At 37.9% G+C, this 25,271-nt stretch overlaps 3 protein-coding genes and 1 long non-coding RNA gene across 7 annotated transcripts in view; 3 read left to right on the top strand and 1 right to left on the bottom strand.

Moving 5' to 3' along the window:
* LOC103833097 overlaps positions 1-25,271 on the top strand; it is a 1,138,500-nt gene that overhangs the window by 136,120 nt on the left and 977,109 nt on the right. The window lies entirely within an intron of this gene.
* On the top strand, positions 93-6,483 carry LOC117127152. The gene is made up of 2 exons (XR_004449974.1): positions 93-2,242; positions 2,283-6,483. It is a non-coding gene; the product is annotated as an uncharacterized LOC117127152 (long non-coding RNA).
* On the top strand, positions 8,597-10,888 carry LOC117127388. The gene has a single exon (XM_033277545.1). The coding sequence runs from the start codon at positions 8,597-8,599 to the stop codon at positions 10,886-10,888; it is 2,292 nt and encodes a 763-aa protein (XP_033133436.1).
* On the bottom strand, positions 17,618-19,692 carry LOC103833105. Its single transcript, XM_009109196.3, has 3 exons — positions 19,065-19,692; positions 18,811-18,996; positions 17,618-18,276 (listed from the first exon to the last, which is right to left on the bottom strand). The coding sequence occupies exons 1-3, from the start codon at positions 19,545-19,547 to the stop codon at positions 17,920-17,922; spliced, it is 1,026 nt and encodes a 341-aa protein (XP_009107444.1). The 5' UTR covers positions 19,548-19,692; the 3' UTR covers positions 17,618-17,919.

The raw sequence follows: 25,271 nt of genomic DNA on the forward strand, positions 1-25,271 counted from the left end.
GGTTGGGTAAGATCTTAATAAGGTAAACTTTTAGTTGTGATTTGTGAATTGATGAGTTAGAATTTCTTCTTTTTTTAAGTTTTATGTTATTCATCTCAAGACTTGTCTTCAGATATGAACGTCGTATAGTGAATCAGTGGATAGTTTAGCGAAAACTATTGATAAAGTTTTCTTTAAGCCTTAAGAACCAGGTCGCCGCTGGTCCTATCATACTTTCCACGACGAGTTGCCAATATCCGAATTTTTTCTCTGTTGCGTTAAAGTGTGCTTGTCTCATGGATATGTTGTCATGTGATCACTACAATCTGTCTCGCATGAAAAATATGAGATCTTGATTTTGTCCAAGTGTCGGATCTTGATTATCTTTGTCGTGAACTGCGTCTTCTGTATTGCAGCGAGAACATGCTCTATTTCTGGCACTGAACTTGTTCCTCGATGAACCTTGGATGAGATATTTTGTATTGAATTCCAAATAAAATCGATTTCTTGGTTGGTTGGTTGGTTGACCTATTCAATCCACTGCGAGTTGATATCCTGCCGAGTTTTGATTGGTTCAGAATAGATCTCTTCTTGCAGTTTTGGGATCATTATTTTGAAGCAATGATTGTCTATAGACTGCAACTAGGGAATTGAGCCGTTCATTAGTAGCTTTTTGATGCATCTTGTCTCTCGAAGTGCTCCACCATATTTTGCATCATAGTCATCACCACGGCCAAGTCTGGCTCTGCAGCTGATGCGGCTTGGCCTCCGGTTCGAGTGTTATCTTCTTTGACCATCGTAGATCTTCTTTAACACTTATTTATAGTTTCCACTGATGATGTTAATTATTGAATTTGAATTTGGCATGTTCGAGATGAAATCACAAATTTTATGGTGAGTTAATTGAAAGATAATTATTGGAATATTAACGATCGATTACAAGGAAAAAAGGTATTGAAATTGCTTAAAAACAGTGATTTTCAAAGAACATAATAAATCTATGAAAATCCTATCTCTTGTGCCGATTTCTATGTGTCTGTGAATGTTGTTTATCTTTGCTAGTTCTCTTTTATTTGTTGTCGACTCACCGACGTCCTCCTTTTTTCGTAAGCCGACATGGTATTCCTCGACTGCATCTTTCTTTAACTGTTGTTCCAAATTCATTTACATGGCTTTGTCGAAGGACTCCGTCCATCTTCAACTAGAACAAAGTTGTGCCAAATGGCATACAGTTGTCGTAGCTTCGGTAGAAGGAGGGACAATGAAAAATTGCTAAATAATACGAACTTGGTCAAATTTATATAATAGTCTAATATCTCACATGCGTACAAAAAAAACTCATTTATCATGCTAAAGTAGTATGATTTGGAGTGAAATTTATTGCTGGACAACCTACTCAATGGCTTTGAATGTTATAAACCGCCATGCACCGCAGTTAACAGCAATAAAAATCTTTACATATACCATATATCTATACGTTTTTATAACTGTAAAAACTGCACCGCAGTTGAACCGCTTGTCCCGCACCGCTAAACCCACAGTTACCATTCGAAGTCAATGTATTGCAATGGAGATGATTGGTTGAGTTGTAACAAATTTTTTTAGCTTTAACTTATATTTATAACCTAATTGTCAATCAAGCTTTATTTAGTTTTAAAGGTTAAATCAGAAAAATTAACGAAATGGACATAGAAATCTTCTTTTTAAAGCATTAGACATGATTGGTAAAACCTGTAGATGATTGCATAGTCTCATTTATTCCACAGCTTTGAAAGTAAAGCAATCAAGCTGTAATTTATTGTTCAAACCCTACAGCCAGTTCAATTTTTTTCTAAAATCTATAGCTTTGAAAAGCAATTTTTCAAAAGCATTATTTCAAGTTATTTCAGAACATGATTTTTTTTTCATTTGACAGACATGTTTCTTTCACTTGACACACATAATAATATATTTAAAATACTTATTTATAAAGACGCCTAGAATATTATAATTGTACTGTGTAAAGATTATGAATATCATATAAATTTAAATTTAAGTTTCACATTTATGGATTTATATGTCATATATGAATTATATATATATATATGATACTCATTATATATTAATAAAATATATTTAAATTTTTTAATTTTATCAATTTTGCTATGATTTTGAATAATCATAACCTAATATTTAATATATTTTTTGTCAACGCCCATAATAGAAGATCAAGTAGTGATCGAGTTTGAATCGTTCCGAAGAGACGATAGGTCTTATTCTCTCCGTTGATTACTATTTTCTTGATCCGCTTCTGAATAGAAGAGATTTAGAAGAGAACATCACTACTTCTTGCCTCTTTTGCAAGAGAATCTGCCGAGGCTTTTTAATCTAATATTTAATTAAATTTATATAATTAGTATTTCTTAAAAAAAATCATAGTTCAGTTTATATAACTACACTACAAAAACCTACAACTTAATTTTTATAGTAAAAAAATCTAAAACTACAACACATATCTATATCTTAGATTCTATAACAAAAAAAACAAAGCTATAACGCAAAAACATACAGCTTATATTCTATAAATAAAAACAATTGATGTATAAACACCTTTCTTCTTCTCAATTAATTCTTACAGCTACATCAAATACAACTAAGTCAAAAAAATCATAGAAAAGAAATTATACAGGAAAAGTACTAAAACTAAAGTCCAACTAATCATCCACAATAGTTGTAGATAACATACACACACACATATATATATATTGATTTATTAATCTGGAAGTATTCCAAACCTATAAATGTGTCAAGACTAATTTATAAAGAAATGTGCAGGCCACAAATGAATTTCAAGTATTTTTTGTACGTGTGCACACTTTAGTACTTTACGTACACAGTTTTTATACCCATGCATTTTTAAAATAATTATTAAAATATATATGAAAATGAATGTTAAAATATAAAGAAAAGAAATTATAAATTATTGTAGAAATTATATTTTTATATACCTTAAAATTTGAAAAAATCAAATATAAACATATATGGAATGAATAATAGTAACATTAAAAAACTAACTAAACCAAAATGTATTGTTTGACGTTAACATCTCTAAAATCAAAACCAAGTTACACTGTATAGTAGTATATATATATTTACCCTAACTATAAGTAATGCACTAACTTAACTAACTAAAGCATCACCATTTTTTTTTGTTACTCTAATGATGAGCCACATAGGAACATAATCTTTGTGTTCTAGGGTGTTGATAAGATGCATTATTGTATATGTGGTAAAAATAGTGTGGTCAAAATCTTTGTGCCAATTTATCGGTGAATGAAATAATTGATATCGTTGAACCAAAAAAAGAGAAATTTGCCAAAAAAGAATTAAGAAAACTCATTTATTGTCCCCTTAGAATCATTTTAAAAGTTCGTGTCCACTTAGAATGAATATTAATGTTAAACTCATTCTAACCCTCTAATTATACAATTAATTTTTATTCTAAAATTAAAACTAATTAAAACTAATTAAAACTAAACGAATTCAAAAACTCTTTTGCAAACGCACAGCATTTCACAACATCGTACATATAACATATCCTCTCTCTTGATCTGCCATGCAAGCTCTTCAATCCTCATCTCTCTGTGTTTCTCCACCGAACCCACTCATCAAACTGGTCCGTCAATTGATTCATTTCTTCTCACGTCTCTGGCCTTCTTAAGTCCGATCTCGTCTATGTTTGTACTGAGCTTTTCTTTTACTATATTTTTTTACTACATGTTATTACTGAGTTTTAGAGGCAAAACCAAGTTTTCCTCTGTATGAAGGTCAATGAAACTGCTATAACTTGTTCGAACTTTCTTGGATAAATGATCTTCATGTGGAAGCAATGAGATTGTTCGGTTTGTGATGATTCAGTGAAAGAAAATCTATGTTCACTACACTTGAAATTCAATTTCTGATTTTGCAGTGGCAAATTATGATATGTTCAGCCAACGTTTGTTTTTTTTTTTTCTGTTTTTGGTTGTTCTTCTTAATAGCTTTACGAAGTTTTTTTTTTTTTTTTTTGGTAAAAATGTTAAGATTATCATTACCAATTTTAAGTTTTTGACAGAATACAGAGATAACGAGAAGCAGAAAATTTAAAAGCAACTATACTAACTAAACAACAACTCAAACCGAACCAAGAAGTGGAAGATACAACCAGCTAAGAGCCCACACGAAGGACCCATCAGAGTCGGTACAAGTCGCTTGCCACAAAAGGATGAACCGCAGTGAATTACGAGACCTTGAGCCCGGGAGAATTTGGCGAACCCGATGAACAAGTCTTAATGATAGGTACATCCAAGAACAGCTCGCTAATGACCTTTTAATCCAGTTCCAACACGCACAAACCACTAACTAGAGACCTAAACCCACCTACTAGCCAGCCGAGCCTTATTCCAAACACCAACAAACAGGCTGCAGATATACAAACCTCAAAACAACCACGGGAACTGCACAAAAAAGGGTTGAGAGACAGCCGCCAACCCACACGAAGCTCTCCAAACCTACCAACCTAAGAAGCCGGAAGAGCACATCCACTGGAACTGCTTCGCCATGGCGAAAGGTTCCAGAGCAGGGATGATGTGATCAACACACGGAGACACGAGCACCTACCCAAACCGAATGACCACGCGGAGAAGATAGGACTCACCATGGACAGATTCTGAAAACCAGAGGACTGACCGGCAAACGGGGCAAGAACGAGACAATGAGGCACAGCCGCAAGGAGGAGGACTGGAGGAGACTCACAGCAGAGAACCACCACAAGCGCTTCAAGAGAGAGGCCGCGAGAGGAGGAAGACAAAGAGGAATCACTTGAACCAAGCCGGATCCAGAGCCATAGACGACTCGTTGTCCAAAACCAGGTCGACGGTGAGCGCGCTAAACCAGGAACCGCCGGCTCGCCACACGACGAGAACCAGAGATCCGAGGAACACGCCGACGTGGAACAAACCACGCCGCAACCTCTCGAGCAGAAGCAGACCGAGAAACCACTTTCGACAAGACACCAAGTGAAAGAGAGAGACACGCGCCGCCGCACCAATTCGCCGGGAAAACGGAAGAGAGAAGAGCAGGTAGACGAGCAGATCCAAGGCGAAGGAGCCACCTCCTGAAGTCACGCGCCGTCAAACAGAGGGAACCGCCGTAGATCTAAAGGAAAAAAGAACGTCCGGCGAAACCCAACCCAAAAAGCCGACCACAACCTCCAACCTGCCACTACACACCCACCTCGCAGAGTCACCAGAGACCAAACCAGCACCGGAATCAGCCTAGGTCTTCCGCCAGCAAGAGCTCAAACCTCCAGAGACGACCACATATCGGTGGGGAACCAGATGGGGAGAGAAGGGCAAAAGGAAGACGAGATAAGGGTAACTAGGAGGAGCCCTCCGGCGTCAAAAAAGGCACGACTCGCCGGAAGCAAACGGCGACCAGCAAAGAAGCGAGCGTTTGGAGAGAAAGTAAGAGGAGATAGAAACTCTAAAGTTCTATCGTGTCTCCCATATTGATTTCTTTTCGCTTTACGAAGTTATAAAAGTCGACTTTTGAAATTAGCTTTATCACACTCTATATGTATTACACAAGGTACGTCTTTCAAGACTTCGAACATGACTGTATCAATGATTGTGGACTGAATAACCCCTATTTCAATGCAAGGAATCTAATGTTTTTTTCTTGGATCATCACAAAGTTGTTTACGAGTAATCACAAGTATATTTACAAAGAAAGGTGAAAAATGTTGGAAAAAAAAGAAATCTGTTGATTTTTGGCAACAAGTTTCTAAAAGGAAATAAATAAGATTTAAAGAATATTTCCTATCCATTTTTAACATTTACTACATTTTTAGCCTATTTTTGAAATTGGTATTCCAGAAATAATTTCAAAACAAAAATATTTTTCCTAAATGCACATGAATGTTAATATCATATTTTATATTTTTCTTTATTTTTTTTTTCCTTGTAAAAATATTTATTTGAATTTTTATAAAAAAGAAGGATAGTGAAAATCCAAAAATGACAATATTTGGTTTTGTTCTAAAGGGACAATAAAGAAGTTCAGTTGTTCTTTTTTGGCAAAATTCCTTAAAGAAAGCTGCATTTCAAGTAGACTGCATCCCTCCTACATCTCCATTCAATCTGAATGTTATGATTAGGCATGAGCATTTGGAGTCCCAATCGGATTTCGGTTTTATCTTTTCGGATTTTGGTTTTTTGGATTTATCAAAATCAGCTTCATTCGGTTATATGAAAGTTCGGTTTGGAACCGGTTCGGATTCTATCAGGTTCGGGTCAGAGTTAATAAATCTTCAAAGAACCGGTATAACCCATTGTACTTTCGGGTTCAGGTTTCAATCGATTCTTCGGTTTAAAAAATACCTGATTAATACCTACGTAGTAACCAAAATATAAGTGAAATCGGTTTTTCAGATTTACAGTACATGATTTGTACCTATTTTAATAGCCAAAACATAAATAAAATCGATTCAAAACTAAGAAGGTAAAATAGTTATTGATAGAAAAAAACTAAATAAATGAAAGAATAAAACAAAAACTAATTTCAACATTATTCAATGAAAACAAAACCAAAATCTAAAAGTTTTAAGCTTCAACCGCCACCTTCAACCATCAACATTCATACAATACCATAATAACATAAAACAAAATCCATTTGGTATTCATGTCGGGTTCGGATCAGTTCAGATTTATTTTTATCGGATCGAATTTGGTTTGGATTCGGCAGTTATGATTTGCTTATTTACGAAGAGTATAAGAAGCATTGTCATCATTGCATTAAGTTTTTTTAATACTGATTTATTATGATTTTACAATTATGATATAGAAAAAATGGAAATTTTGAAGATTGGACAACTTTTAAGTTTGAATTAGAAATTTGGGCAAACCCATGTTTTAATTAGGTTGTTGGGCAACCTCAACAACCTAGTAGGAGAGAGAAGAAAAAGTGGACAGTTTTAACCTTTTTGCCCAACAATCTTGAGCTGAAATTCGTGGGACCAGGCTGTGTTTTTGTCCAGAAAAACTTGCCTCAGGAATACCGACACACGCGCGCTGGATGTGCGTGTAAGAGACGAATTGAATATTATATTATTTTAATTTCAGAAGGAAACATGGTATTGGGCTTCGTTTTTGGGCTATTTGACTCCAAAACTTGAAGGCTTTATATGTGATGATTTCTCGCGGGAAACAACGGCTCCAAGGTGGACGAATGGCCATTAATGAGTGGTGACTTTGGAAAACATGTGTTTTACTTTAATTTATTAATTAAAAACATGGCAAATATTAATTATTTAATACAAAAACGTACGAACCCTATCTCTTTGCCTGTCTCCTTGTTGATGAGTAAAAAAGGCTAACGAACTCGGGAACTTGAGGCTGCGAATTTTACACACAGAGGCATGAGCTGCATCCGATATGGTGAGGGAGGAAAGGGTATGGCGGATGGTGGGTGTTCTGTATCTAGCATCGAAGGTAAATCATATATAAGCCGTACACCATTGCATTTATGACATTATAGTTATGGCTGAAATCATTTATTACAGATTTGAGGGTGTTCGGAATTCAGGTGTTTTTTTGTACGAAACTATATTTATTGCTTCTGATTAGCACATTGAATTTTTAAATGAATTTATGTTCTATTTTTCGTAGGTGTTCACGATTCATACATCGTTGTAATCTCTGGACGGTGGATTATGTACGACACTAGTGACTGGGATTTTAAACTTGATAGCGACCGTATGGGGATGGCTGTCTATGCGAAGTTGATAACTTCTGTTGAAGACTTGAAGCAGGCCATTATTGAGGCATACATTCTAGTTGGAATGTTTGTTGCCGTTGAGATGTCATACTGGCTTGGTGAACACGGATCTTGTGCTGTTGGTGAAAGAGAAGCTCCTGTTCAAATTTCAAACGACAAGGATTTCGACTTGTTCACTTCGGCACGTAAGATGGACAAGTACATCAACGTATTTGTCACATTCAAAGAGGAAGTAGATGGGAAAATCCATTTTCTGAGGCCAATGGAGAATCTTTTGAAGTCCAAAGAAGTTGCCAGCAGCAACAAAATGCAAGTTGGGAGTACGTCTGCTGATGTGCACACCCGGAATGAAGTTAATGACGGTGAGACTGATTTGACCGAAGATGAAATAATTCTGATGGGAGTTGCGGAAATTGAAGCAGTTTATGCCTCAAATGGTTTTGGGATGCATGAAGTGGATGGAACTACATGTGAAGTTCAGAATAAAGTGGACACGACTGAAGATGCTGTGTTAGGGGAAGGCGAAGATGACGATGATGAGGATTATGATTGCAATTTATGGCATGATTTTGTTGGACGAAATTGTGAATGAGACGATGACAAGGATGAGGATGGAGGGGTAGGTGGTGGTTGTCGAACGAACGTAACATATGGAGGTGTACGCGGAGAGGTGGTGACTAAAACGAGGAGTGGACGAACTAATCCTTCTTCAAACAAAGGCAGTGGTTCATCTACAAACAAACAGCGTACCGCAAACCCACCATCAACTTTTAAAGATTACGTAGATGAGGGTAGAGATTACATAGGCTCATCTAGGATTTCGATGGAGAATATTGAAGAAGCAAGTAACAATGTAGGTGTCAAGTCAAGTGATCAAGTGGCCGACACTGAGAATCATTCAGATCCAAATCAAGAAGAGGACCCAATTTTGGACAACAACTCCCAAATGTTGGTTATCCAGACTCCTCCAAAACCGTTCAACATGCATACTCGGGAAGTTGACGACAGTGATGATTTCGTTGGACAGGTCCCTCAATGTGTTTCGTCTAGACCGACACATGATACATCTGATGGAGAAGACGAGGATGACGACTTTGTCGAACCGGTACCTATGTGTGTTTCGGTTGGTCAGACACATGAAACTCCGGATGGAGAAGACGAGGATGACGACTTTGTCGAACCGGTACCTCAGTGTGTTTCGGGTGGTCAGACACATGAAACTATGGTAGGAGAAGACAAGGATGACGACTTTATCGAACCGGTACCTCAGTCTCGAAGCCGTGAGGAAGACGCAAGAAGACGTCGTGAAAAGGATAAGGCTGATGACGAATCACTCATGAAATCCGTTAGAGCCGTTGAGCTATATGGATTTGAGGATGTAGAAGCTTCGTCTAACAACGAAGCTGTTAACGACTATACCGTCGATGAAATTGACTTCACTCTAGCAGATGCTGATATGTACACTGGGAAACTATTCAATAGCAAGCAAGAATTCAAGATCAGTTTGCACATTTATGCCTTAAAGCAGGTGTTCAGGTTCAAGTTCCACAAACATGCGTTTAACTACGTCGCAGCGAAATGCATTGATAAAAACTGCAAATTTTATGTTATGGCTAAGCAATTGGGGGAATCTTCGGCATATCAGGTGAGGAAGGCGCAACTGAAGCATGTCTGCACATCTGATGCTAAAGCGCAATATAAGAAACATGCGACGTCGAAAGTAATAGCTGCACTAATGAGATCGAAGTATGAAAGGCTCCAAGCTGGACCGCGCGCATCTGAATTACCCGAGATGCTCCGGACTGAGTTCTTGTTTACGGCCACATATTGGAAATGTTGGAAAGCAAAAGAGTTAGCCACTGTGGCTGCACAAGGAACAGAAGAGAGCTCTTACAAGCTTTTGCCGAAATATTTTTATGTTGTAAAGTATGCAAATCCTGGGTCCATTACTCATATCAAAACTGAAAAAGATGATAAGGGTCAGACAAGGTTTAAGTACGCGTTCATGGCGCTGAAAGCTTGCATTGACGGGTGGAAGCATCTACGGAAGGTTATTGTGGTGGATGGTACTCATATGTTTGGGAAGTACAAAGGGTGTTTACTAACTGCAAGTGGGCAAGATGCCAATTATCAGGTATTCCCTGTAGCGTTTGCTGTTGTAGACAATGAAACAAATGAGTCTTGGAGTTGGTTTTTTGAGAAGCTGAAAGAGATCGTAGAAGATGGCTCCGATTTATCTATCGTGTCTGATAGAGCAAATCAAATATGTGTTGCTAAAGATAAGTGGTATCCTCTTTCACACCATGGGTGCTGCCTCGTACACCTACAGAGAAACGTCGACGCAAAATTCAAGAAAAGGAATCAGAAGCAAATGGTTGGCAGGGCAGCCGAGGTATTCAAGATATCTCACTTTAAGAGACTTTACGCGGAGATCAAACTTACAGATAAGCGCTATTGGGATTATCTTGAGAAGATCGATCCTAGGCATTGGACAAGGTCACACTTTGAGGGCGAGCGGTACAATCTAATGAGCTCGAATATAGCTGAGTCTCTCAACAAAGCACTAGTTCCGGCGCGCGATTCCCCGATAATGGTGCTATTTGAGTTCATCAGACGCATGATTAGTCGTTGGTTTGTGAGTAGACAGCGAAAGATATCGAAAATGAGTGGTGAGATCCCCCCGGCTGTTGACGAGTTGATGGAGAACAATTTAGAAGACGCAAGAGCGTACGCTGTGATGCCTCTGTCTGCTTTTGAATTTGAGGTAACTCTAAAAACAACCGGCTTCGGGAGTTCTGTTAATTTGGAAACCAGGTCTTGCACATGTCTTGAATTCCAGAAAGTTGGAATACCATGTCGACATGCCATTGCTGCGGCTATGTTTCGGGACTTGCAGCACTCAGAGTTCGTTGCAGACGCCTATCTAAAAAAGACATGGAATGAAACAACAAAGGGTGTTACACTCCCGGTTCCAGATCCGCAAGATCTTTTCATACCTTCGGAGGTTAGTGACCTTATCATGTTACCACCAAAGACGAAGAGACCACCAGGACGTTCACCGACCAAGCGTAAACGTTATGCAGGAGAAATATCGGTACGACCTAATCTCATCTGACTGTAGTCATGGATATTTTCTGAATAAAGGCTGTTATGTTTTTTTCAGGAGGGGCCGAAGAAGAAGAAACTAAACACATGTAGTCGATGTCATATCTCCGGTCACAACAAAAAGTCTTGTAAAGAACCGCTACAATGATGGGTTATGGATGGAGGAGATTTTATGTATTGTTGACAAGGGAGTTCTTGTTTTTTTGGAAATTTAAGTGTTTAGGTGTTTCCTAATAACACATGTATAATGCTATTTTGCGAACTGATGAGATATGGATTACGCAGTGCTTCTTCTTGAATTTATTAGATATGTATGGTTTTATTGTCATTCCATAATATGGTGTTCATGTTTATGATTTGATGTAACTTGTTTATAACTTGAGGTGTACGATATCTGTGTAGCCAATGTAGCCGTTAGAAAGACATTTAAATACAATGTAGCCGTTGTATTGTGGTCCAATAATATTATAGCCGTTACAATCTCAATCTATTTAAGTATGAGTGCTTGTGTCGTCTATATTTCAGATTTTTTTGTGATTCTCTCTTTACTCTCATTTTTATACTAAAGATGGGACTTGATTATAGCTATAGCCAGCCTTCGGAATCAGAGGACTATGGTGGGAATGACTCCAGCGACACAGAAGACCGTGAGGTTGAAGATCTTATTCGTCGGGACCAAGCTGAGCTAACTTACAATTCTGCTGCGACGGTTTAGTACCCTCCGCAACCCGAGGTCGAATTTGGATTCCCGCAGACATGCTACTGTGGTGGTCGGCCTAAGCTAGCAACATCTCGCACTGTAAATGATCCAGGTAGAAGATACTACACGTGTGATAATGTTAATGATGGAGACTGTCATGTTCATAAATGGTGGGATGAGGCGGTTATGGAGGAGATGAGAGCCAGGGATACGCACACACTTCAATTGTCTGAAAAGGTAGATAATCTAACCTTTTTGAATGACTATGACCCACAACTTAACAAGTTTAAGGAACTCCAGAATGAGACTGAGCAGAAGCTGGTTAGGCTAGAGAAGGTAGTGTCTGAGTTAGCTGAAAAGAGAACAAGGTTAACCAATGGCTTCGAATACTTTGTTGGTGGAATGGTTATTATATTAGTTTTACTTGGGTTGGTGATCATATTCAAGTAACTATTTATTTTGTAATGTAATAAATCGGATGAGTAATGAACTCTTGATGTTGTTTTTTGTAATGTGTCATTTTTTTATGATTCTACTAAAATTCTATGAACCAATAAACACGTTTGAAATAAAAAATGGTGAATATATCCCTCTCAATATTACCGTTAGAAATGCTTTTGAAGTAAAATATAGCCATTACAATCTTACACTATATAAGTATAATTCAGAACACCCAACAATCTCTCTTCACAACACTCAACAATCTCTCTTCACCACACTCACCAGTACCACAAAATGACGGATCCTTACTATAAAGAGATGAAGCACCACAAAAGGGAGTTTGACTGGGTGAGCAATTGTGTCTATGCCAATTACAAAATTCCAACGAAGTGTATCTGCGGTGGAGCTATCACCGTGGAAGCTGACGACAGAGGAAGAAACTATTACGTATGCAAAGATTTTAAGGTAATATTGGAGTTCACAGTACTTAAATTTGCCTCCATTGTTAACGGAAATGGTTTTTAGCTAACAAATCTAATATATTTTCTTGTAGAACGATGGTTTGCACATCCGTCATGACTGCCTTACCGCCCTCGAGGAAGAGCTGGACTGCTTGAGAAGTCAGTATGCTGAGGAGGTGTCGCTCCGCCGTGAGCTGCAATTTGAACTTGCGCAAATGCGTGAGGAGATCAAAGAGCTTAAGCAATTAATTATGGTGGATCGCTGATCTTAGCATTTCTCGGATCTATTATGTAGTTTTCGTACGCTTCTATCAAATTGGCACTGTTTATGTTAAGGTTAATTTGTACTCTTCTATCAAATTTTAACTGTTTATCTCATAATGGGCCTATCCATATCCAATTAAAAAGCAAACCCATTTGAATCAATTTAGTTTCATAATGTGTACAAAAGTCATCATTATACACCCTCGGTTAAGGTGTACGAAGTCATCATTATACCCCCTCGGTTACGTAAGCTTCATAATTTAGTTTGAAATTAGGGCTACCTTATGACACGGAGAAGACATCTTCTTTATACATATTTGTACTAATTTATGTATGAACTTAAGGTATTCTCATCTCTCTCTTCGTTGGTGTACGAACACGCGTACACTTATGGTTTTAACACGGAAATAAATTTAAGTAAACTCTGTCTGCGACAATAAAGTTTCCTACTTTATTTCGTATGGTCAAATCAGTCGGAGATTTAATTCTACGGAGGAGTCGCAACGATTTAATTCGCATGGTTTAAACCGAGGAGTAGTAATGGAACGCCGCGTCTGTTACCAAAAAATTAATTAATTATTTTCCTAATATATATACTAAGTTGTCATTTAATATCTTTTTGATCTTTCTAAACATATTCTCTGCAAACCTCTTTCTCTGCAAACCTCTTTTATTCCAAAAATGGTTTATGATATCAGCCAAGGCAAAATGACCGTCGCAAAATACAAGCGATTCTTTTACAGTTTGCCTATAGTCGGTGAACGCATCGAGCAGCAGTTGATCGAGTTGGCCAAGGCCGGATTGAAGGAAGAGATCTGCGAGGGTCTGGAAACTGATGAGTTCGCCACACTCGAGGCCCTGTTCGAGGAGGCGGAGGAAGTCGAGGAGGGGTTAAAGGAAACACCTCCATCCACCCCTCGCAAACGCCGCCGCACAAGCCCCAACCCCCGCAGTAGCAAACGTGCTCGCAAGGCGGAGGAAAAAGGTGACCCGGAGGATGACGGTTACAGATATGACGGCGAAGGAGCGTCGGGGTTTAAGGACGATGAAGAAGGTGAATATTGGGACTGGATGCAGATGGAGACGGACGTGGATGACGACGCGTCCGACAGGACCGACGACACATTGGGTTATGGGCAGTTCAGGATGGACAACTACCCAGCCAGCTCCGGCACCGACTTCAGCACCTCCGACTCCGACTAGGAACCTCCTCCTCTTTTAATATTATTAAATATTTTGAATTTTAGTGTTTTTTGTAATTATTTTGAACTCTTTTTTTTTCGAACTCTTTATTATATTATAATATAGTTTATGATTTCTGTTTATTATTGCTGTCTTTTATTGCATGTTTAATATTGGTAAAATTAGGATACGAATACTTAAGGTCTACGAATACTGAAGGGTTACGAATACGGACAATATTCGTATACCGACGGTATACTAATACTGACGGTACACTTAAGGTATTCGAATACTTAAGGTCTACGAATACTGAAGGTATTCGAATACTGACGGTATACGAATACTGTCCGTTTACGAATACTTTAGGTCTACGAATAATTCCATTAATGGGCGTAATGACCATGGGTTAACCAAGAACAAACCCAAATGGTCTGACCATATTTGGCCCAAAATTTAAAGTTGTGAAATTGGACTGAAACCTATTAAGTCCAAATTAGATGGGCTAAAACTATTTGGACATGGAATGGTTTATGGTTCTATTTTGGGTTTGGACAATTTGGACTACGTATCTCCCCCCTCGCCCTTACAACGTTCAGATATAGCTCATTCAAATACTTCGATTCAGATGTAGTTTATATGTTCACCTAACAACTTGGATGTATACCTGACAAACTAAACTGAACTCCTGATAAAAAAATCCGAACACCTAATCAACATAATCTGTACACCTGGTAAAATTAGCTGAACACTTGACTAACTAAGATGAATACCTCTGAAACTCACCTGAAAACTATAAAACAGATCTGTATACCTGACTACTTAAGCAAAAGACCTCTTAAATTAACCTGAATACCAGACCAAACAAATCAGTATTCCTGTACACCTCATAAATTAACTTGAATACCTTAACTAAATAACCTGAATACCTGACCAAACAAATCAGTATTCCTGTACACCTCACTAACTAAAACGAACAACTGATAATCTACGCTGAATACCTGGCCAAACCAAGCTGAACAGCAAACATAATATATCTAGAGCCTATAAATTCATTGTTATAATCTATTTACCTCCAACGGTTCCGGGAGAGTTGGTTTTGTTGGCTTTGATACAGTTTCTGGTCCAATAGGCGTTGAAACATCGACTTCTGGAATGTTTGCCGACTTCGAGAAAGAGGGGCCTTCGCCCGCCATTGAATCTACCTACACGTTGAATTTTCCTCAAAAAAGTTAGACCGGACTTCAGGCATTGTTTATCATTAAAAATTGTAGGAGCAGTTTGATTACCTTTTCCCAGAAGCGAGCATTTGGCGTACGACCATCACAATGATTATCATGCATTCTCATCGTCTCATCGTCGCTAAATCCATCGCCGTTGTTCTTCTTGTGTTTCTTACTATCAGACCCAAATATTTCAGCTTCATCATTACCATCACCACTGAACGGACGTCGTTTCTTTGGAACTTCCATGCCGGTTGGGTCAGCGTGACCGTTGTCTCTGTTTGTTTTACCGGCTGCTGTGTTTTGCGGAACAGTGGACGACCCTCCCCTATCATGATGCAACCAGTCAAAAATCTCGTTCCGCAATTTACCCAACTGGGTTTTCAGTTCAACTCGTATCCACTCTTTCAGCTCTTGCTCCTTATCTGATAAGTTTCCTGGTTCAGCCTGTTTACATATCCCACGACGAGGTCGAATAGGACGCTCCGGCGCCTGACTCGAACCTCCAGGTTCATCACATGCTTTTCCAAACCGCCTAGACGGCTTTTGACACTTTTTTTACACCAGCACCTTCAGCCTTTTCGGCTGCCTTCAGAGGTGGAAGGGATGAATCACCTCCTCTAAAGTCTGTTGCTTTGAACTCGTGCCCTTCCCGCATTCGAAGAACTAAGTTATTTATTCGGGGATCGATTACTTCTTTCTTCCACTTTGGATCCCCACCTTCATCTGGGATTGAATACGTAACAATAACCTCAAACAAAGAACACAAACATTCATAAGTACACAAAGTTTGAGCGTCTTAACTTCTGTTTTGCAAATAAGATAGACAACAGCATTGTACCTCTCTTTGGGTTTCCACCAGAAGTATGTCTTCAAAATTCAGAAGTGCATTTGTTGAGTCGCATCCTTCTGGTTCTTGCAAGAAAGAAGTGGTTTTATTAGGTTCGGGAATTTTCTCAAGCAATGAAGGGATAGCTTTTAAAGCAAAAAGTTGCAGCGCCAGAGGGAACCCATAACACGCTGTTGACTGCTGTTTCAAACGAAGGCGCATGACCGAAAGGGATTTATCCATTTTAGAAGGATCAGAAGGTTGAGGTGGTGTCAATCTAGACAGAGTGCTGACGAATGCCTCTCTTCCCCATGGATATTGAAGAAATGATCCGGTGTCTTCCAGCATCTCGACGTAAGCAGGCGTTACACGAAGAAGTTTGTGACCACAAACCAGGAGCCCATCTACAAGCGCAATGAGAGCTAGTGGCAACCGCTTCCACTCAGGAAGACTAGGCTGTCCAAGCATACGAAGAACATCTGGTACAGTCACGTCTTCATCTTCAGTTTCAAACAACTCTTTCCACATACGTCCAGGTGTGGCATCGATAGATTCTGACCCGTTTTCAACTTTTTCCCTTTCAGGCTCGCATTTCAGCCCCGTGATGTCTCCGAACTTACGCAGAGAAAAGCGTAGTGGCTTGTCTGCAAACAAGAACCAGAGCTCATATAGGCGCATCGTAACCAGCTGAGGAGAGAATGTACAAGTTTCGCAGAGTTAGAGCAGCGCGCTATAGGTAAGTGGAACAGAGCTCCAAACTGACTTCCTAGCAGACAATTCGTTTCAGGGGAGCCTCTTAGCAACTTCACTAACGATCAAATGATACTCGCCTTTGAATAGATGTTCAGTCGAGGTTTGGCAGGATAGCAATTACGTCCGAACAGTCTTTCCGGGAAAGTCGGCGTGGTGACAATAAATTCCGGCTCGGTGGATGCAGCTCCGTCTTGTTCAGTGGATGCAGCTTCTTCTTGGTCGGTTGATGCAGGTTCGTCTACTTCTGACTCCGTGGTCACTACTGAAATACAATGACCAAATCCACACATTTACCCAACGCTTTATTTTAAAAAACTTTTCCCAAAGAATTTCACAGCGAAGCTTAGCGAAAGGAGATACCTTCATAACGAGTTCTAGTTTTGCCTGCACGGGAAATTTTCTTGGGAATTGCTTCTCTATCATTGGCGGATTGACTACGAGTCACCCTCCTCGAGGGCGTTACGCTGGACGGGGATACCATGCCGATCTGGGTTCAGTCGAGGGTGGTTCTTATGTGAGAATCTTCTTATGTTTGGTTTTCAATTGCAGCTGTTTAGAGGTGGTTCTGGTATATTTTGATGGGATGTTTTTGTTTTTCTAATTTTAATTTTTTTTTTACTTTTATTAGGTTTTTTTTTATTTTTTAAATAAAAAAAACAGAGGTGGCACGGTCGTAATATCAAGAACCACGCGTGCCCTCTGTCGACAAATCACAATTCTGGAAAAGGCGATTTGCCCAATTTGCTAATTTAAACTTGAAGTGTCCCAACTCCCTAATATCAAACTTGCGATTTGCCCAATTTGCCAATTTTTTCTAGAAAAAATTACATAGACGATTCGACAACCGACAATACTATATTTCTTATGACGATTTATGCCTAACAGCAAATTACGTAATCATTGCATTAATTAAAACAAGTAAATTAACATATTCAAAAAGGAAGAGAAAATAAATAAATAAATTGCGATTCCTCGTGCTTAGTGAGATAATACACATAATTATAAAATTATATATTCTCCACATACAAATAACCAACCACTCAAGTAAATTAAAGCCACCGACGATGGTTCTCTCCTTCGGGCACTTTCCACGCGTTGCCCCAACAACCCAAAATGCTGCCCGTTGAGCTGTAAATCACGTTACCCTATACGACGACGCTTTTTCCTCGCTAAAAATGTTTATTTCCTTCTTCAAACAGTAGTGACGGTGCAATTCTTGGTGATGGCTATATGCTTATTGAGAAGTTTGTGTTCGAAGTTGATGTCACACTCGATTTTCTTGAGGAACTTGGGCTTCACTAACTTCCCCAACACGTAACCTCGTGATCGGACAATGAAGCTCAGCTTCATTGGCACCGGTGCAGGAGGTGCGGGCGGGTCAGGAATAACGACGGGAGCTCCTTTCTTCTTCTTTTTAGGTTTGGGAAGTGGAGCTGGAGGCGCTGGCGGTATCAAGGTCGCGCCACTTCCATATAACGGAATCTTCTCTCCGGTTATATGTACCAATACCGTTCTCTGGCTCTTCCTTGACTGATAAAACTTCTTAATCTGCAAAATATCATAAATCAAACCACCAAAAGAACAAACAAATAAGAAACCCAATTTTGTCTCATGACATTCAAAGCTCAGACCATTATGTGTAGGCGGCTTCGGTTAGAACGGTTAATCCGGTTCGGCTAATTCAGATTTTGGTTAGTTTGATTTGCACAAACTTCTACCCAAACATAGATTCGTTTCAGTTCCGTTTTTGGATAGTTTAAAAAAAACATTTTAATTTTGGTTTTCAATTTGGTTTTATCTGGCCAAAATTTGGGTAGTTTTGCTTAAATCCCCCGCTATTTTGGTAAAATTGTGTAAATTTGGATATAATTGTGGTTTGGGTTGATATAAATCTATATATTTTGTTAACAAAATTAATGAAAAATTAAACTAACCAACTAGCAAAGTAAACCAATTCGATAAACTGTAACCAAACGAATCAAAAACCGAAAATTTCGGTTCAGTTAGGTTAATTTTGGCCGGCCTAATTGTGTGTCAGAGGTTAACCTATGTTCAACATAAACAAGTTAGGTTAGGACTTACAGATCCAGAGCCGATTTTCATCTGAGAGAAACTGAGATCGATTGGAGTTGAAGTAACATGGACGCCAAAGAAAGTTCCCGTGTTCCTATACAACATTCTCAGAGTCGCGTTCATCGTGATCATATCCGTTCCTACGCCACCAGCATCTTGACCAGCTTGGACCTTAAGCGTCTCGAATGTTATACTCTGCAAATTTTGACCAAACAGTTCAGATCTGAGACTTTGGATCAGATCTGAATAAGTTAAAAACTAACCTTGACAGTGATCTTTGGTTTCTGAGGCTTAGCAGCTCCATACAGAATCAAAGAGAAGAGACCCAAGAGTATGAAGAAGCCAACGATGAAGGCCAAGACATAGCACCGACGAGGCAGACCACGATCTCTCTCGCCATCATCTAACAGTCCTTCTTCTTCGATCATCGCACACTCTTTCCACTGCTTCTCCCCGCCGTGTCCTTTCCGCTTCGAGCCGTCGTTGACTTTCCGAGACCCGGGTTTCAAAGACCCGGAGAATCGGGTCGAGGAGGACTCTCGTGAGTGGCGACCCATGGAGGATTGAGAATGCGGCGGAGATCCCATCGGACTTAGCACCGGAGTTGAGTGGAACGATGTCGCCGTTTTCTCTCCGTCGTGGGAGTCACGAGACGGTGATTGGACATAGTAGACTGGTCGGCGAGGGGATCTGGCTGGTGACGACGCCGCGATGCTCGTCACCTCGGAGTCGGTTTTGGCGTGCATCTCCGATTTGGAAGCTGGAAAAAGCAACAAGCTTCCTCTGGGAACTGAGACGGAGAGAGACGGAGAAAGAGGAAAGTGAAGCCTGTTAATGTAACGATGACTCGGATGTGTTAGTATATGTTTTGTAATATTACCCAAACGCGTTCGCAACTATACAGTTGTTGTGGACTTTATATTATTATAGTCTTTAAAAAATTAATTAGCTAGCGAAAACAATTCAAAATCATTTTCCTAGGGACGATCAATCTTTCTTTTTGGCTGAAACAAATTGATTTTCGTTTATTTTTATTTTCTCCCTGCTATTAAGTTCTCTGTTTATTTAATGTGGTTAGCACAACTGATCAAAGAAATAGATATATCGAACTTTGGTGTAAAAGAAGTTAAATCTACTTTGTTGCTAGTAACAATAATGCTACTAGTTACAATAATTATTGACCTTCATATCAACATATTAAAAAAAATTCCAATGTAGGAGTAAAACATAAAATGTATGATTAACATAATGACATATATCAAATTATATATTTTGTTATTGAAACAGTTGATCAAATGTCAAAAACCGATAATTCAGTATTGAAACACCGATACAAGCCAAGTAAAAACCAATCATATTAATTTAACTAATTTAAACCAATTAAAATCTACTATTTCAATTGGATCATAGCAATTTTTTATTTAGAATAGATCAATTATTAACACTAGATTACTGATTTTGACATTCCGTCCACTATCCTGGCACTAAAAATATGGTGTTAATTATAGGGTTATACATGTTAGTTAATACTTAATACATGTCATTTTACTTATATAATTCGTATAATTAAAAAAATACATAATACCATCTAGTGGTCTATGGTCAGTATATTTAATAATTAAATTTTTTTTGTCAACTAATAATTAAAAATTTTAACTGCTCAAGAAGGACAATTATATATTTTGTTTAGATGAAAACCATTAATAAAAAATTTATATAAACTGTCGGTCATTGTTGAGATGGCAAATCACAGAGAATATATAAGTAAAATACTGCAAATGGAGTCCGGGTCCGTCTATTTTAAATAACTAGATAGTTGTTAGCTCATCTCAATGAAATGTATAAATTCCAGATTGAGATGGATGATTATCTTGATGGAAGCATTGGCAAAGGTGAATGAAACGAATTAAATTCGATAATGTGGCTCTGTTTCATATACGACTTGCGAGGTTGTGATGCAAGTATTGGCAACTGTAGATAAAACGAATCAAAGCATATATGACTTAAGAGGTTATAATGATTGATTAATAATTTAATCATCCCATTTTTGTTGCTCTACCGACAAACAAAAGGTCACTTTAACTATATAACTTTTAGTTTGTGAAAGAAAAAAGATACTCAACACCGACAAACAAACCAATCAAAACTAAAGTTTTATATTGTTCCAAGATTACAAATTGTTTAACGGAGAAAACTGGTTATAGATTAATTATATATTCGAGTGAATAGTAATGTATAGACCTGGAAAAGTTGGTTACTTTCACCATCATCGTATCAAGTTATTGTAGAAAACATGATCAGAAGTTGTAGTTTCACTTTCACCATCATCCAATCAAACAAATCATGACCGCGTTAAAGTTGGATATAGTTAATATTTGTTCTGGTCCAAGTTGTTGACAACAAGAAAGAAGTGTGTTTATTAAGCGGTGAGTTTCATGGAAGAAGCAAGGAACAAATAATATAATTATTTTATGACAGTAGAAGGTAGAAGAATACAGACATGCTCCAGTTGGCGGTCCACCCCTTCATTTTGTCTTTTCCCTTTTTCTTTTCTCTTTTTCAATGTATATTATTCACATTGTCATGTTTCATCATGTATTATGTAAAATTCAATAAACTAATTTACTTAAAGAATTAAATAAGTCATACCATTAACTTACAAAATATTCAATCGCGGCTTTGAGATATTTATGGGAACCAAAATTCGCACTGTCGATTTCCGTTTAAATAAGAAAATTATGAAAACTTTAATTTTCCAGAGAATCCGGATATCTGTTAATACCACACGTCAAACAATCAGAACACGAAAATAACAACGATAAAGTATAAGAAATCCAAAAGAGAGCAAAGTAAATCTTATTTCGAATCTGGGTATAAGCGTTACAACAAGGTATAAGTCTGGGCTCGAGAGCTATCGGTGAGATTCCTAGTTCTAGCAACCCTAAGACGGCTAAACCTAATTGAGTCGCAGCTCGAAATAACAAAAACAGAAAGTTGCCTAAATGCTCTAAGTGCTAAGTTTACTCTGAAAAAGTCTATCTCCATGCCTCTCGCCTAGGACTTCTTATATACTCGCTCCAAGGTCGGTTTACGCTTTTACTCTTCTGCCCTTAAGCCGTCATAGCATAAAATGGAGATATTCCATTTTTTCTGATCTTCGTAATTATCCTCAAAATTTCGTATTTATCCGCGGAAACTTGACATTTATCTTTCTTTGCGCGTCAAACGTAAATCGTACCATGGTTTACGGGTTTTTGGTTAAGAAATCGTAGGGTGGGCCTCGAGTTGTGTTTTAGGTCCCTTTGGGCCGTCTTCCGACTCGAAACGTTTACTACGATTTCTTTCGATAAAGAACGAACTTTCCGCGGTTTCAATCTGTAAAGTTTGATCGATGATTTAGAATAGCAGAAAACATGAACCGAGTTCGCTATGGTCTTCGGGAGATAGCATCGAAGGTTTGACGAGAACGCATGGACTAGTGTCGTATCGACGTTTCGGAAGAGCTCGGTCGCTACGTAGCGACCGAGCAGAACGGACGCTCGGTCGCTCCGTCGCGACCGAGCTTGGCCGAACTCGATCGCTACGTAGCGACCGAGCGGGACGGATGCTCGGTCGCTACGTAGCGACCGAGCTTTGGCTCGGACTTGGTTGCTACGTAGCGACCGGATAGCGTGCATGTGCGGTAGTTGCGCAATGTCCGAGCTTGGTTTGTCCACTTTGAGCTTTCAAGGATACTTCCTCGTAAAAACTTCGTATTGGTTATTTTTTACGAAAATCATATTTTTCTTTTACTATCTTTTCGAAGATACGATTTCCGAGGGTTTTCGGATGTTAATTCCGTTATAACCGTTTTTGACCCCAACAATATTTAAGATTCGATAAAAACTCTAAATAATAGTACATAATATACTTTATTAGTTATTAATAAACGAAAATATTACTCCTTCCGTATCATTTTAATTGTCATTTTAATTTTATTTACACAGATTAATAAAACATATGATCTTGTATATTTCCAAAATTAAAACACAACTACATATACGTAACTAATAGAAAAATGAAATAAAAAATTTTATTAATAAATTTTGTATTGAAATTCTAAAACAACACTTATTTTAAAATAATTTATTTTCTCTACAACAACCGAAACGGAGGGAGTAATTACGATACATAAAACTAATAATTTTTTTATCAATTTTGTAGTTTAAAATAAAGCTTACAATCATAACTAGAAAAAAGCTTTTATATTGTTGTTAGCGTTAAGAGTAAAAAAATAGGGTTTTATGAATATTAAATTTTGTGGGTTCAATCCTAACATCAAGAGCGTGTCATACCCATCCCATCTCTCTGATATTTTTATGTAAACGCACTTGTCTTTGTAGACTTCATTCTTTGCAATTCCCAACCAATCATGTCGCATATTTAGGCCCTCTCTCTTTGACCATGGTCATGCACAAGGAATTCATTGTTAGCAGGAGGGTTGGAGCCAGATGCTCCAGGTTGGTCAGCGTGTTCTCACTTGTCACGGTCGTCCATCTATAATAATAAAAAACCAGAAATCAAAATTCGTTACAACACGGAGGGTGTCGACCGACAGTAGATAGGTGTCAATCGACACCACTCGTAAATTTGTATTTCAAGATTAATAGAATCTTTGTGGCTCAAACAGCAAAGAATCATCACAAGAATCATTCCACAACACCAAATTCATCACCAAATCACACTAATTATGTTCTAAACAAGCCCAACTTAAGATTTCATCAGGTTCTCCTTAACACAAAAAGTTCCAAAATCAAGAGATTTTGAGAACATACCTTGGTAGATCGATGGAATAAATGAACTAATCAAAGAGAAGAACCGTTCGTTGTGGTCTTTTGCTGCAGAGAGAGCTTGTCCATCAAGAATGACGTTAGAATTGTTCGTCGATCCAAATGTTATGGGAGAACTTCATCGTAGAATCATTATCCGTGGAGTTGTTTATCAATATAACATATGTTGAAGGTAGTAATAGTGTTAGAGGTTATATGATGATATAATGTGTATTGCCCAATGTTAGAAAAAGTATAACATTAGATTAAACATGGTAATGCTTTCTACATTTGTAACAAATTCCTTTGGATTTCTTATCAACAACATCCAGTTTGAATGTTATTTTCGATTTGACTTACACTTTTCATATTGAATGGAACACATATGATCATTGATGAGGTTCTTATTTATATATCAATTATTAGTCTAGTAGTATATCATCTAATGACATAAACCTACTTTGAATTTGCCTTAGATAGGTCTTGAAATTAATCCAATTCGTAGAAAGCTTCTCGACAAAGCAGTTAACAATGAATATATTGCATATCAAATACCTTTGGATGCCATCTCGCTACAAATTAAGTGAAATAACTCAATCATTTCATAATATGTTTTGTGTCCACCAGTTGAAAGTGTAAAATTTACAATTGAAAATGTGAACATCTCAAAACATTTACTTGCTTGATTCTTCTCCAACGATATCTCCAAAGATTTAAAAGATTTTTTCTGATAATATAACGAATAAAAAAGGTCGATAACTCGGCCTAATACCAATTCTTTACACATATAATCACCATTGATCTTGGCTTCAACACTTGCTAAAATGAATACATCAATATTTCCAACATAAATAACTGGTATATCCTCACTTAGGTAATTATCTAACTTAAAATGAGTCAGATATAATTTCAGCTCTCATTGTTACTTTTTGAAATATTTCTCATCAATTTTCTCAGGCAATATTCCATCAGTAAGAATACTCAATTCCTAATTCATAGTTTTCTCACTTGTTCCTCACTCAACTTCGTTAATATTCCTACGTATTAGAAAAATAATAATAAATGTATTAGTATACCAAAGATAGTATGCAAAATTGCATAACCGTCTTCTCTTTGGCGATTTTTTGTGCGATCAACACAACCTTTAGATCTTGTGCTTTCCGGCCGGCGTCGACTCCGACGTCGATTGTACTCTTCCTTTAGTTTTATTTTCCTTGTTTCATTTTAGTTTTCAGTAATACTAAGTGATGAATCTGTTGTCTCTTATTCCAATCATCATTGTTCTTGTCTCTCCAAATGTGAGTTTTTGTGTGTCCTTGATCCAACAACAACCCTTGGATTATTGTGTAGATGTCTTCCCGCTTTCACTCTCTTTATGCGGTTTCCATTATGTAACTCTTGAAACTTTTTGTTTTCAATTGAGATTTGGTTTTCATCAATGGATTTGGGATCCAGGGATTACAAAGTTGAGTCTTACATTTTGTGGGATAGAAATGTGGAAAGATCTCAGTAATTCCAAAGTGAAACTTCCTGCGGTGAAGGCGGTGATGATTGCCCACCCTGAGGCGGAGTGGTTTTGGTGAATTGATTCCTACGAGAGTTTCATCGTTGTGAAATTCATGGCGTCACTCCATTATCGTTATCAAAACCTTGTGGTTTATG

Source organism: Brassica rapa, chromosome A08 (assembly GCF_000309985.2).
Source record: "Brassica rapa cultivar Chiifu-401-42 chromosome A08, CAAS_Brap_v3.01, whole genome shotgun sequence".
In the NCBI taxonomy this organism is placed as follows: domain Eukaryota; kingdom Viridiplantae; phylum Streptophyta; class Magnoliopsida; order Brassicales; family Brassicaceae; genus Brassica; species Brassica rapa.

Excerpts from the sequence above, each read along its gene's own strand:
- LOC117127388 (XM_033277545.1), top strand. The coding sequence starts at position 8,597 with ATGGAGAATATTGAAGAAGCAAGTAACAATGTAGGTGTCAAGTCAAGT.
- LOC103833105 (XM_009109196.3), bottom strand. The coding sequence starts at position 19,547 with ATGCACGCCAAAACCGACTCCGAGGTGACGAGCATCGCGGCGTCGTCA. Across the intron at positions 18,997-19,064 it reads AACCAAAGATCACTGTCAAG|AGTATAACATTCGAGACGCT; the intron begins GTTAGTTTTTAA and ends CAAAATTTGCAG. Across the intron at positions 18,277-18,810 it reads TGAAAATCGGCTCTGGATCT|ATTAAGAAGTTTTATCAGTC; the intron begins GTAAGTCCTAAC and ends GATATTTTGCAG.